The sequence below is a fragment of the Diadema antillarum genome, unplaced genomic scaffold (assembly GCF_040938485.1).
Source record: "Diadema antillarum isolate AM-2024a unplaced genomic scaffold, OU_Dant_1.0 scf00000073, whole genome shotgun sequence".
NCBI lineage: Eukaryota > Metazoa > Echinodermata > Echinoidea > Diadematoida > Diadematidae > Diadema > Diadema antillarum.
Genome location: NW_027270962.1, coordinates 2,626,692 through 2,641,824, shown reverse-complemented (window position 1 = coordinate 2,641,824; position 15,133 = coordinate 2,626,692). Strand labels below are relative to the sequence as shown.

General features: G+C 39.1%; 1 protein-coding gene across 1 annotated transcript in view; it reads right to left on the bottom strand.

Moving 5' to 3' along the window:
* Positions 1-3,310: 3,310 nt before the first annotated feature.
* LOC139717245 (nephrocystin-4-like) overlaps positions 3,311-15,133 on the bottom strand; it is a gene marked incomplete at its 3' end in the record, with an annotated part of 48,108 nt that continues 36,285 nt past the window's right edge. Inside the window, exons 4-8 of the mRNA XM_071628743.1 lie at positions 8,660-8,767; positions 6,602-6,757; positions 5,810-5,949; positions 4,929-5,110; positions 3,311-3,452 (exon numbers count right to left, since the gene is read on the bottom strand). Coding sequence (XP_071484844.1) covers positions 3,311-3,452; positions 4,929-5,110; positions 5,810-5,949; positions 6,602-6,757; positions 8,660-8,767 — 728 coding nt within the window. The remainder of the gene's footprint in view (positions 3,453-4,928; positions 5,111-5,809; positions 5,950-6,601; positions 6,758-8,659; positions 8,768-15,133) is intronic.

The following is a 15,133-nucleotide window of genomic DNA, read 5'->3' as shown; positions in this document are numbered from 1 at the left end:
TCTTTTCTCAGTTCACACTTTTCCTGAGTTTGTGCTTTCTTTCCAATATTTAGATAGGTTAGGAGAGTCCATTTGATTTGAGTTATACATCATTTTAAAGCTTAAAGTCTGCTCTTTTAGAATATGGCCTTAACTAAAAATTCATGCCTGGCGACTTTTTGTTTGTTTGAGGTGCAGGGTCACATATATTCTTTTCAATATCCTCAACAATAACATTGAAGCAAAAATTCAGATTCATAATTATTTTTTATGTATTTTATTGTTTATTGAATTTCTTATGTATTTCATTGTTTTTTTAATTTGTGTTTTTCTTGTTTTTTTCATCAAAATTTGTCGCAGAATATTCTTAAAGCATAATCACGCTGAAATAAATCATTATCAGCCATTTAATGTAAAAATATTTATTATTATGTGAATTAATTGCAAAAGCACAATTTACATTGGATTTGGACACAAAATCATGTTTTTGAGCAATTTTTGGGTCGACGAATTTTTTTTCAAAGGGGCGTGGCTTCAAAACTGTATGCCTGGGAGCGACAAATTTGGTCTCAAAAGTTGCGCGATACTTGAAAGAAAAAAGTCATAAAATGTCGCGGCGAGAGCATTAAGCATTGTGGAATAATCACGCGAAACGTCGAGGGGGGGGGACCAAAATGCCTCCCCCCCCCCCCCCCCCCCCCCCCGTGGGAATAGGGTTAATTAGTTATGTACCTGTAGTATACTATATATATATATATATATATATATATATATATATATATATACAAATGTTTCCCCTACACATATATTACACAAACAATGTACAAGGTACATTTGTACATTTCATTTGCTTAAGGTAGAAGTATTACTTGTTGATAATCAATGAAAGAATCAATCAAAATTGATCCAGCAAAAGATACAAAGATATCAATATCATGCTACAATCACCCAAAAAGATATCTGACTTTGGATATATACCCAAACTGTTTATGAAACATAGCTTTATCGACAGAAGATGTGAATATACTATATCATCATAACTCATTCTATATCTTTAATATTGCACCTTTTCCATCGATTCATCTCTCTGTATGTTTGTCAGTGAAGAACAGCAACCACATTGCCTCACATCCCTGTCATGAGCAACTTCAATAAAATCCTTCCAAAACTGGCTATATCTAATCTGTGACTGCCTACAACTCCATCCATCTGCACATATTTTGCATGTACAACATAAAGAAATAACTATAACACTCTAGCCATGCATAATGGTATAGAAAGACAAGTTCAATCAATAAGTTACCTTTGTCAATTAATTCAATTAATGACTACATGCACTTCAGTTTCCTCCTAGACTTCCCTTCCTGTAACCCTTGGTTAACCCTTTCTGAGCCAGGGATATTGGACAGTGTCTATGGGGTTTACTGTGTCAGTCGCCACTCCAAAGGTCAAAAAGAGTTTGATGGAATCAATATACAGTGTGTATCTTTGAACAACAAAACAACAAAACAACAACACCAACACCAACACCAACACCACCATCACCAACAACAACAACAGCAAACAAGAGACCCGCGGGTCTAGCGCTCACCTGAGTATCGCAAGTTCACCTTTCACTCAGTCACTAATCTAAATTATTCACAGCTCTACCAAAATTTGACCAGGCATTCTCAAGTAGAAGATGAAAATGTACAATAAGGGCCCAATTTTTTTAAGATTCCTGAATTTGGGGGGATTGTGGCCCCCTGGGGCCCTCTGGATGGGGCATGGTGCCCATTTTGATAAATTGAGATCCTGACCCCCTAGGGATGCTACCTGCCAAGTTTGACAAAAATCCATCATGAGGCTTTCAGGAAGAAGATGAAAATGTACAATTCAGGCCCCCATTTGGACCCTTCCAACCACCCCCCCCCCCCCACCCCCAAGAGGGGCACCCCTGGATCTCCTCTGAACAAACTTGAAACTACAGTCATTAATGTACTCACTCATAGTATTATCTCAGCTCTATAACTTTTGATTCTAGAGAAGATTTATAAAGATTCCTTCATTTGGGGGGTTTGGGACCCCTGGGGGCCCCCTGGGTGGGGCATGGTGCCCATTTAAAAAAATTGAGATCCTAACCCCCTAGGGATGCTACCTGCCAAGTTTGGTGAAAATGGGTCATGGGGTTCTCAAGAAGAAGATAAAAATGTACAATTTAGGCCCCATTAGGACCCCTCCTCACCCCCTCCCCTGGGTCCCAAGGGGGGCACCCCTGATTTTGCCATGAACAAACTTGAAACTACAGTCATCAATGTACTAACTCATAGTATTAACTTAGCTCTATCACTTCTGGTTCTAGAGAAGAAGATTTTTGCGGATTCCTTAATTTTGGGGGTTTGGGCCCCCTGGGGGCCCCCTGGGTGGGGCATGGTGCCCATTTTAAGAAATTGAGTTCCTAACCCCCTAGGGATGCTACCTGCCAAGTTTGGTGAAAATGGGTCATGGGGTTCTCAAGAAGAAGATGAAAATGTACAATTTAGGCCCCATTAGAACCCTTTCCAACCCCCCTCCCCTGGGTCCCAAGGGGGGCACCCCTGATTCTGCCATGAACAAACTTGAAACTACAGTCATCAATGTACTAACTCATAGTATTAACTTAGCTCTATCACTTCTGGTTCTAGAGAAGAAGATTTTTACAGATTCCTTAATTTTGGGGGGTTTGGGCCCCCTGGGGGCCCCCTGGGTGGGGCATGGTGCCCATTTTAACAAATTGAGTTCCTAACCCCCTAGGGATGCTACCTGCCAAGTTTGATGAAAATCGGTCTTGGGGTTTTCAAGAAGAAGATGAAAATGTAAAAAGTTTACGCACGACGCACGACGCACGACGCACAACGGACGCCGGACGAAGGGCGATCGCAATAGCTCACTTGAGCCTTTGGCTCAGGTGAGCTAAAAACAAAAAACAAAAAACAAAAAAACAACAACAACAACACACAAACAAAAGAGTTCTAGCTGTGTGAGTGGGATGTTCATTGGCACTAATATACTAACTAACATTATATACTAACATTATATCGACAATAACACTGCCATTCCATTACAATGCAAGTTCTTGGGACATATACAGTAGTTTTCTTCTTTTTTTCTTTTGATCATTATTCATTCATTCTTTTACACATATTGAAAAAGAGATGAATGTTGTGTACAGCAGTTTTTTTTTTTTTTAAACAGTACGGAAGCTACATAACATTCTTCAGAATGAAATGATCATTCCAATGCATCCTAAAATCAAGCAGATGATACAGCTGGACATATCAACAGATGATAATTGTTTTGTTTTTTTCAGTACCTTTTTCTCGCTGGATGAGGTTGGCACGGTAACAATGTACTCCATCACAAAGACGATAGCAAAGAGAGGATCCTTGACAATCTCTGTCAGGTTGATGCTCCCCTTCACATGGAGGACTGATGTTCCTCCCTGAAGACTTTCTCTGGAAATCAAGATGGTTACCATACATATCTATGTTCAATTGATTCTTGTCTATTTTTATTTAGAACCTGGGTGCAGAATATGACACCGCTAACTCTATGTGTGCCATGGTGCAAACCCCCTGTATGCCACATATCATGGCTGCAACATATCTTGAGTGCTTTTGGGAAACACTCTGTCTTTGAAAGCCATGTAACTTTTTACAGAAATGTTTTTTAATGATAGCAAAGACATGCTGTAAAAGTTGTAGAGAAAATTCTAAGCTTTGCTGTGATGTAAACCTTATGACATAGCTATGGTTATTTTTGTTGCAAATGGCCCAGTAGCTATGCTATTGTTCAGGTCTGAGAGTCATGATTTCTGCAGACACAACCATGACAGAAAATTAGAATTTACTTGAAAACCCTTAGGGAAAAAAGTACCAATGAATGATTCAACAGCAACAGTGATTATTATATCAAATTTAATCAAAATTGGTGATATGCTCTCCAGCGTATCTCTTAAAGGTATTTCTACATATCATTTTGCCCTTTCAACTGAAGTTTTACACATACAGATGTAATTGGAAATACTGTTTTCATTTGTATTACAGTTATTTTCAACAAATATGTAATGTATTTGATGATATGTGACCGTGCACCTCAAAACGAACATGAAGTCGCACACATTGATTTTGCGTGAGGACTGAAAACAAGTGAAATGGGTCAACCTAGCCGAACTTGACTTTTTTATATTTTCTGAAAGAGCGAGTCTTCTTTTACATTATGCTAAAATTTGGTATCATAAAACGGGCAGGAAAGTGTTTTTTTTTCAGCAGTTTATCTCGAAATTTTTTTTTGGTAGAATAGTGTGATTAGGTGTGTCTTTAGAATCTCTTTTTTCATTTCTGAAAAACCTTGTCCACACTCTTCACTTTCAACTCTAATAACTTTTGAAAGGATAGTGCTACTGCTTTGAAAGTTGGCATTAATTATGGACAGAATGTGTTAATGAGGCATGCTTAATTTCAGTTTAATCTGATAATCCATTCATTGTTGTTACTCTGGTGGTTTACTTCCTGTTTTTTTGTCCCATTCATCGCACTGCCAGCACGGTTTGGTAAAGATTAAGCGCTTGAATAGACACTGTACTTAAGAGCCTCTTTTCTCAGTTCACACTTTTCCTGAGTTTGTGCTTTCTTTCCAATATTTAGATACAGTTAGGAGAGTCCATTTGATTTGAGTTATACACCATTTTAAAGCTTAAAGTCTGCTCTTTCAGAATATGGTCTTAACTAAAAATTCATGTCTGGCGACTTTTTGTTTGTTTTGAGGTGCAGGGTCACATATACACTTAAAATCGCAACAGAGGGATAAATGCTCAACACAGATGCAGACTGATACAGAAATTATTTTCATTTGTATTCCAGTTATCCATACGTAATCTATTTGTTAGCATGTACACTTATGATTATGACAGAGATGAATAGACAACAAACCTGGAACCTGACATGGACCCCCTCCTGCCCCTCCTGCTGCTCCTGGCCCCGCCCCTGCTCAGGGAGTCAGCGTCCAGCATGACGATCTGAGGCTTGTCCACGTAGCCCCACCCATTGTGGACCCCGACCTGTAGCCTCCTTTCAGTCACCTGGATGGTGCCCTTTTCAGAAGCCACTTCCTCCTGTAGAGCAGAGGTTGTGGAAGCACGGCAGGACATTGCATTGATAAAGGAAAGTATACACAGACCTCCCAACCTATAATTTTTGTTCCTCCCTAGTTAGGTCTGTTGACAATATTGTTTGTTTAATATCATTCTGGAGAGAGCAGCAAGTGCTCCCAGTAGTTTGTAACTAGTTACATGTACATGTACAGCGCTATAAAATGGTAATTACTTATAACCTTTCTGACTGAAAACTAGGGATGATTTGGCTCAAAAGTAGGAAAGAAAGAGCAGTTTCCATAGAAGTGTGTAGAAAAATCATGAAGAAAAATAGGAAACTCCTATTGAAACATGAACTGGGAGTGGTCAAAATTCAGAGTACTTCCTCAAAATTCACAATGGTTGGAAGATCTGCATATAACATGCCAATCTCATCATCCCCCATCATTGTTATTATCATTGTCATAATTATCTTTATTGTCTCAGCCATTCAAACTGCCAGCATTTTTTTTTTTTTTTGATATTGGGGAAAAAACCCCAAAAATTTTCAACATGAATACGAGATTGTACCACTGATGAACAGAAGGGTATCACAATCCACACAATTCTATTATGTTACTGACTGCCTCCCATTACGTGTAGGTACACATACACTGCTTGGCAATTTGGTCCACCCCGGCTTCAGTAAGAGTCGACTCTTAAGAATTAGAAAAGACTCACCCTGACTGATCTGTCTGCATTGATAAGTCTGCAGAGTTCCTCCTCAAACTTCTCCACACTGGGATTGAGAGTGACCTCCATCTTGTCGACGATGGCGGAGATCTTTTTCAGCGGCTTGGGCTTCCTCAGACTGTCTCCTCCTACAGGAGGATGGCGAGGGATGGAGAGTGAGATAGAGAGAGAGAGCATTCACATGCATCAGGGGCATGGAATATTAAACAGATATTGACTGGTGGGAGGGAAATATCGTAGATCAGGAGATTAGATTGAATCCAAATACATCAGGTGCATTAAATAGAATATTGACTTGCGGAAAAGGGAATATCACAGATTGGGATATTGAATCCAAATCCATCAAGGCCACTGAAAATGAGACATCGCATATTGACTGGTAGGAGAAGGAATATAACAGACTGGGAGATCGCATCCAATGCATCTAGAGCATTAAAAATTTCAGAGATATTGACCAGTGAGTTGAACATTACTGCAAATTGAGAAAAATGCATTCACATGCATGTACGTAAGGAATTGAACATTCCATACATATATCGACAGGTAGAGGAGGGGATATCTTAGACATTTTTATGGGTATTATCATGATTACCGTATCGTAATGTCAGTCAGATTTTCACTGCCATCACTTACATCACGAAAAATGCAACATCAGGTCTGAAGGAAAAGGAATACAAACAAAAAGAAAAAGCTAGACACCAACTGAAGAGGGATAAAGGAAAATGACTTTAGAGACAGATGCAAAGCATATGAATGAAAATATGTGGAAGTTTGTCAAACCTGAACTTGGATCTACCACAGCTATCCCAGGGATGACATCACTGCCAAGAGCAAGGATGTTTTCTGGCAACAGGTGGTAGACCTTCTCCAGATACCGGTGGGTCTTTATGGTGAAGCAGATTTGGCAGTCGGTCACAAATGTGATGTTCTCATTTCCTGATGGGAAGAATCAAAGTGAGAACAATTTTATTCATGCATCAGCAATATGGACTGATTCACAATGATCATGACCCTTTGAAACTCTTCACAGAAAATATATCATCTCACCTATTCTTTGAACCCCAAGCATGACATCATCTGCCCGGATATTGCCTTTTGTCACTTGCTTGCAACCACAATCTCATATACTGTAAAACAAGGAATGTTCGCGCGCGATTTGCGAAATTGAAATGCATGCAAAAGTTCTTGTCTACACTTTATGCATTGAACGCCAGTGGCAATTCATGAAAATTTCATGCCACGAATACATCATGTTTTACAGTCTTGCATGTCACACTTCCATTAAATATTTGTCACGAATCAACATCATTTGTCAAGTGTCACATGGCACAAAAGCGTGCTATTCGTATCATTACTAATTCCACATATTTATCTCATACAGATCCTTTATTTCATCGTTTGCATACTTTGAAGCTTCAGGACATCCACATTTTACAAACAGGTATATTTATGTACAAGTATGCAACAAATCAACTTCCCTCTTTATTTCATAATATTTTTCACTTAAATTCGAATATACACACATATCCAACTCGCCGTTCGACAGATTTTCACCTTGTAAACCCCAAAACTGTTTTAGCTCAGAAATCAATTAGACATTACGGTCCCGATGTCTGGAATAACCTACCTGATCAATTAAAGCAGTGTACTTCACTGTTTTCCTTTAAAGCTCATTTAAAAAAGTATTTATTATTGAAATATGTCTCCAGTTAGTAGTTTTTGATCAATGTACTTTTTCTTCTTTTTTTCTGAAGTCTCAGTAAGCCCTGATCCATGCAAAGTGTTTTTTTTTTTCATTCCCTCCCGTTCCTTTCCTTTCTTTGATAATGATATTGCATACATTCATTAAAGCGTATACCTTACCCCCAAAATAGGCATGCTACAGCCTTTATTCTCTCTTGCACTGTCACCTGCACACACGACGCACTGTCACTCGCACACACCTACACTTTTATTGTCTACTATACCATGCAGCAGTCAATGGTGCTGCGTGCTGTTTTTTTTTTTCTTGTTCTAAAGCGCCAAGTCACTATTTTTCTTTTCTGTTTTTTTTTTTCTGTAGCAAAATGTGTTTTGTGTATTAAGATTAAGAGTTTTATGAGTACATATATAATTGGTGTTGTATTACATTGGTATCACATATTCAGATAGGGCCTCATCCACGTCAAGCTCTGCTTATGATGACGGTCCCCTGTATTGATTTCTCCTTTGTTATTAGATACAGTAAGCCTTAATATGTTATTTTGATTCATAATTATGCCACTTCAGACTGAATGTTGTTACGCAAATGATTTTTTTTTTGTATTGATTTGTATGTATCTGTATCATTTTGTTTTCATTTGCAATTGTATTCGGAGAAAGAAAATGCAGAAATAAACCAAACAAACAAACAAACAAACAAACAAAGAAAGCCCACAGAAACAAAATGCCATGTTCCTCAAGTTGCAGTCACTGTTTTTCTGAACCTTAAAGAGCTGTGCATGATGAGAGATAATTATCAATCATAGATGCAGTAGTTGCAAGCAAGGTGCTATAGTGTTAATCTCTACTGAAATTTACATTTTGAAGCAAACCCATGGCCATGTACTACTCAATTACCAGCAGTAAGACATTCCTTACAAATAATCTACCAATGGGAAAAGAGCTGCATACCCTAATAGAAGAAATAACAACCCCTAGTCCCCCTCCCCCCCCCCCCCCCCCCCAAAAAAAAAAACACACCCAAAACCAAATAAAAATGGATACATTAATGTGCATACAAAATGTACAATGTGTTGTCCAGTTTATGCAGCTACAAACGGAGGGTTAACCTAAATCTTAACATGTAACCCATTGTACCTTCAATGTCATCATTCTCCAGGTAGAGCAGGGCCCTTGGGGAGCCATGGTAGACGTCTGCCCTCCGGACTGGGGCTGGTGTGGACTGGGAGGTGTCGGGAATATCATCTGGGAAGAGAAACAAAGCCGAGAATTAAGGGTGATGTTGTGATTTCTGTCTGATGTGGCTATTTCTTGACTGGCATTCATTCACTTTAATCTTTAACCCATTGAGGATGAGTCCCAAGTTTCTTTGGGCAAGTGTCTACAACTGTGTATGGGAAATGCGCATTGTAGCAAAATCAAACCGTCCTCCACAGGTTAAGTGCTATCACGTGAGGCTGAGATGAAGAGGTCTGTTTCCTGTACATGTTGTACCTTTGGGGATAATGGAAGAATAATAGTGACCCCCTTGTGGTGCACCTTGGGTGAGTGGTAACAGTCAGCACTAATAATGGGATATCACCTACTTCTACGCACATTCATGTCTTACGTGAAAGGAAGAGATGATGAACTTGAGTGAGGTCCACGAGCAGTAGACGAGTTTAAAGTGATTATTAATGGTTGTGTACACAGACACGATACAAACTTCAGGATAGGAAATTTTTCTTTGGTGCTCTCTATTGAGCATCAAGGAAGAACTGGAGGAATTTGCAGAAATCTATTGCAATATACTCTGACGGAGGAGTGCATTCTGCTATCAAAGCGTTATAAAAAGTGGAAGTACAATGTACCTTGAAAGGGTTAAAAAGTGTAGCACCATCCTTGCACTTTATGCTGTTGAAGAAAGGAGATGAAGACAGAGAGAGAGAGAGAGAGAGAGAGAGAGAGATATGGAGGGATAGAATATTTCTTTGAGAGAAACTTTGAAGAAGATCTGTTGGTAGAAAGAGGGAGCTTGTTATTAAAGAAGCAGAATTCTACCTAATAGTGTGGTGAAGGGTGATAAAAAATGATACCGGTAGATGCTATTGAGGGGAGAAGGCAGAGGTTATGGAAGTTATGTAAATAAAATGGTAGTGAGCATCTGCTTGAAAGACAGATTCTGTAAAAACAGATAATGCTTTGATGTAAAAACAGGGGTCTGAGAGCAAACTACATTGCAAATTTAAGGCCCAGTTTGAAGACTAATCTATTTCATGATATTTGGACTTTTCCCATTTCTCTATCTTACGTTCATGCTTTCATCTTCGAGTGCGCCTTGCGCATTTCATTTTCAATTGCAATTATTATTATCATCTTCATGATTTGATATCAATTACATTTACGGTGGACTGTGCCTCCCACTTGAGGAAGTCTTTTAACCTACCTACCATTGTTTTCTGATTCCCATATCAATTCAATGACTTCATTCAAATATGAACAAACCATACGAGTTGTTACAGATAACATAAATTTTAGGTAACATGCAAAGGTATTTTTTACTCTATGAGGCCCTATATGGTTATTCCACTTTCCTTCAAAACACGTAAACAAAATGACTGCAATTGACATTTAAAATCCAGTTTGTTTATAGAAAATACTCAGACAGCATTCAAAAAACTTTAAAAAACATCACTCTTCTTTTGTGTATCAGTCTGCATAAAATGGCAGCCAAAAGCTTTCCTTTAAAAATATTTAACAGGTTTATGATTGACACCGAGTCTTCAATAACCCTTTCATGAAGTCACTTTTTCCATTTGCAATAATTTCGTGCCAAACTGCGGCGAATTTATCGATCCTCCATCCCATGACAAGCCATTAAGAAATCAACACAATGGGACGGAGAAAGGCGTCACATAAATGACGAAGAGCAGAACAGTGCGCCTTGAGGTTAATGAAAGGCTGAAATCAGGCCACGGGAAGCGCAAATACAGTGCATTAGTACCACACTAATGCGTACATCGCGGCAAAAAAGATATAGGAAAAAAAAAGAACAAAAATAGAAAAATCTCAGCAGCTACAATGCATAACAATGAGCAAAACTAGATTTGGTTGCAAAAACCAAAGAATGCATTCAAAATCTCTCTCTCTCTCTTTTCTTTCTTGGAGAAACTCTTGAAGAGTTATGGGAACACAAGGTCTAGAGATTGTACGTAGATGTGAATCTGAATGGATACCGGTAAATACTGCTTCGTTGTAATTCAGCCAATTTTGCTCTTGCCGACAGTCCGTCCAATAATACCTCTCCCTATAAAGATGCCCTTGCTTATTCTTCTTCTGGTCTCGCTCCTGCATGCAATACTCATATCACCATTGGCCCTTCTCTTCTGCATGAGTCGTCCTTGCCTTCATCATTTTCTAAGGTCCAATAATTTCACCAGACATCATTATTAAATATCAAGACATCACTGTTCTATTTGAAGTGATGACATCACAAGGCAACTGATGAGACAAGAAATCCTTAACCTTTGACATTACCGATGTAACTTACTGATCAGCATACGGCGCTAAATCTGCTCAGCTCCCCACAAAAACAGACTCAAGCACTCAGTGTCACACTGAAACATGGAAGCGTCCACACAGGAGAATGAGGTGCACGGAGGGTTCCTGCATAAAAATTGGGTTGTAGTGGCGACCTCCTTGATATGCATCGCGGTGGTTGGTCTCGTTGGCAACATCTTAGTGATCGTGTCAGTCTTCCTCTCTAGGAAACTTCAGACCATTACCAACATCCTTGTGGTGAACTTGGCCTGTGCTGACTGCCTGGCCTGCCTTGGGTTCCTGCTGGAAGGTGCCGAGCTGGAAGGAGCTCATCTTCCTACCATGCTCTGCTTTGTGGTGGCCGGAATCAGCATCGTCTCCCTGGTATGCAGTGTCCTCACTCTCGTCTCCATCTCGTTCGTCCGCTGGTACACCATCACCCGATCAATCCGTGGCCACCGCGGCTGTCATACACCATGCAGGGTTGTCCTTCTGGCTCTCCTGTCCTGGGTGCTGCCCATCACATACCTGGCTGCGGTGCTTCTACTGGGTTTTGCTCAGCTCGGCTACAACAGTTTCTATGGTCTGTGCACCCTCAGCTCACCAAGCCTCGTTGTCACGGCTCTCAACATCTCCATCATCATTTTCCTCCTCCTATCTCTTCTGCTTTTCTATGGCCTCATCCTCAAGTTTGTGCTGCACCACAACAGACGATTTCAGGCCAGGTATTCAGTAGACAGGGTCGCCACAATCTCCGGCAAGAGGGATCCCAGTGCCAATCGGGTGCACTTCAAGAGGAACACTTTACTGAAGAGGAAAGAGCTTGCAATTACCAAGAACCTCTTCATCGTGGTCTGCATCTTTATTGTCTGCTTTCTGCCGTCCCTGATTATCCTGGTTCCTGCCCTGCATAAGCTCTCAATCTACGCAGTCCTTTTCCTGTCTGCAAACAGCGTGATGAACCCAATCATCTACAGCTTCAAGCACCCGCATTTCAAGGAGGTCTTTCAAAGAACTTTGTTCTGTCGGCTCAAGGACATGCCCACACAACAGCAAAGTCTTAACTTCAGTGTGAGAAACTGACCATAGGAAAAATCTTGTACAGACACAGCAGAATCAAAACAGACAGAAGTTGAGGATTTTGTTGGTATTCCTGCTAGAAAGAAAACTGTACAGCCAATCTTGGATACCTTTTGGAAAGATCTCTTCATACATACAGTAAGTTATCTTACATGTATCTAAATTTTGACTACAATTGTAATTCTATGATAGAAATATTGCATGAATATTCTGTTAGATCATCATTCTGCAGCAAACATCTGACTTTAAATACATACAGTGTAATCTGTCCTTGATGGGTCATTATGAAAATCCTTTTTTTGGTGATTACTTTTCACCAAGACGGAAAATTTTTTTTTTCGAGTGGCACATCTGCTGAGAGTTTTCCAAAATACGCTGAGGAGGGAATGACATCGCGAAGTACCAAACTTTTCCCACTATATCATTCTTGAGACTGAACAATTTTTAAAGGACAGTCAAACCCATTTTTTTAAAATTTCTTTTTAAGCAATGGTTCTGGAATTAAACAATGACATTTAAGTATCTATTAGGAGATTCTCTTCTCTCATGCTCCAAAAGACTAATGACAATCTTGTTACACATAGATGGAAAGTCCTGTTACTGCAAAAACTACCTCAATGTACCAAACATTATTATATACACGGTATGTGTGTTAATTTGATGTTTGCTTTCTCTTGTCTGATTCTATGAATGTATTAGTGACTGACTTTGGCAAGCACTTTACCTTTTAAATGTAGAAATATGTATATATATATGTATATATATCAGAATGCCAAGCTACAAGTGTAGATGGCTGCTTTTAATCATTAATGTCTGCAGCGTAAAACAGTATTCAAAGCCTACTACCACCTGCCCTCCTTGATCTTGCTTTTTAAATTCTTGCACTCTGAAACTATGGCAAGTAGGCCATACCTATGATGATCACTTTCAACGATGGAATTGACACCATCACCTTGTAATGGTCTGACACATCCTTATTGTGGGGAAAGTTTAAAAAAGGATATCTTGGTGTTATTTCAAAGGTATGCCTGATCCAGAAGAAGGCCTAAAATCAGTGAGAATGAGCAACTCAACTGGAAATCTCTGTTACATTTGTTTGTAGTCAGTTTGCTGTAATATCTATCTGAACCTGAAATATCACAGAAATAATCGATATCATTAAAAAATGATAATAAATTTTTGTGTAGTATGGAAAGAAAGAGTCAGTCGTGATTTTTCTTCAATAGAAGGCTCCCTTGACTCTGTGAGAAAGTTTTAGAGCTACATTTCCTCTTTCAAATGATAACCAATTTGTCTTCTAGAGTTGTATAATTCCAAAGATATTGGCAGTTCATTTTGTCTTTTCAATTTCTTTTTCTGCCTCGGTAATTCATTCCGAAATCTGAGTCCTTTAGTCCCAGATCCTGTACTTGAAACTACAGTAAATCCCAGGTCCTGGAAGAGTGTCTTTTGTCCACTTGAGAAGGAATTACCTACTAATCCTTCTTTTGTCTCTACCATGGGCGGGCGCACTCTATTGAAATCGGCAGGACTTTGTCTGCAAGGGGTTTGTGATCGCGCAATTCCTTGGTTTACTGGTCTATTTTCTGACCACTGTACATGAGCATAGACAAGGACAAAAGCGTGTTCTTCTTTTGTGCCAGCTTGGGGACGATGTGAAGTTCACCAAGACAAAAGGATGAAAGACTTGACCGACGAACGAAAGCTTGACCCTTTTTGAGGGAAAAAATGAAAGCCGCTTCCGCAGGAGAGCACCCAAGCAGAACAATGCGAGTGGAAATGCATAGACAACAAATGCAGATTCAGTAGCATACACACGCTTGGTTTATCAATGAGACTTTTGATCTATACACAGCTCGCAGTGGGTGTGCTCTCTACGGATTTTCCCCGACGCGAAAAAAATACATCTAGCCGAAAAATCAAGAATTTGTTCAAAATTTTCCAATGTAAGCATACTCATATTTTTAGTGGAAACGATGGCTAGGCTACGCTAACAACTACCAGTACATTTCAGTGGCAATTTCTTGGTATAACGCATTATGGTACCACAAGAACTTAAATGCCAAATGTTTTTCGCGCTCTTCTTAGTCGCCGTTCGGCGACCATGGTACGTTAAGAGTTAAATGTCACCTTACTTTTGTAAATAAAATTGGGTGATTATATGAAATGGAATACATACTGAAAGTAAAGCATGACATTTGCTGGAAGATGGCTGTAGCTTTTCTTTGATTTGTTTGTGTGTGTGTGAAATAGGTAAACGTACTGTAAAATCCAAATTTTCATGTGAGTAATTATTCATGCTCAACTAGGCATTAAAAAAAGATGAATTTTGTGTTTTTAATAAGACAAAACCAAAACACAGAAGAGTGTTTATCTAATAAACGTATTAAGTGTACATGACACAGCAAGCACCAAGTCACCTCCTGTAATTGTTGTGCTAATGTCTTGTTGCACAAAATGTGCAAATATTTCCACACCTTGAAAATGTCCACTTTTGCAGCAGTAGGTTAAGTATCTAAAGTACAGTGGTATACTCTCTAAAAAAAATCGAGTGAAAATATTCACTCTAAAAAGAGTGAATATAAAAAAGAGTGAATTTCGAGTGAAATTGAAGTGAATTTTGAGTGAAAATGTTCATTTTCACTCATTTTAGAGTGACGTCAGGGATCACTCCAAAATCTTCGAGTGATCCCTGACGTCACTCCAAAATGAGTGAAAATGAGCATTTTCACTCAAAATTCACTCCAATTTCACTCGAAATTCACTCTTTTTTGTATTCACTCTTATTAGAGTGAATATTTTCACTCGATTTTTTTTAGAGAGTAGAAACAGTTCCCCTTTGCTCAATATGCCAAAGGACATGCAGAAGACTGTGTTAAGAACTCTGCATAGAAGTAGGCCTACAAACTACATGTACTTTCAGCTTGCTTTCAAATTTACAGTTGGGAGGGGAGAATGCTGTAATTACCACTTATACCTTTAAAAAAAAATCAACCAGGTTTGGCATTCTGT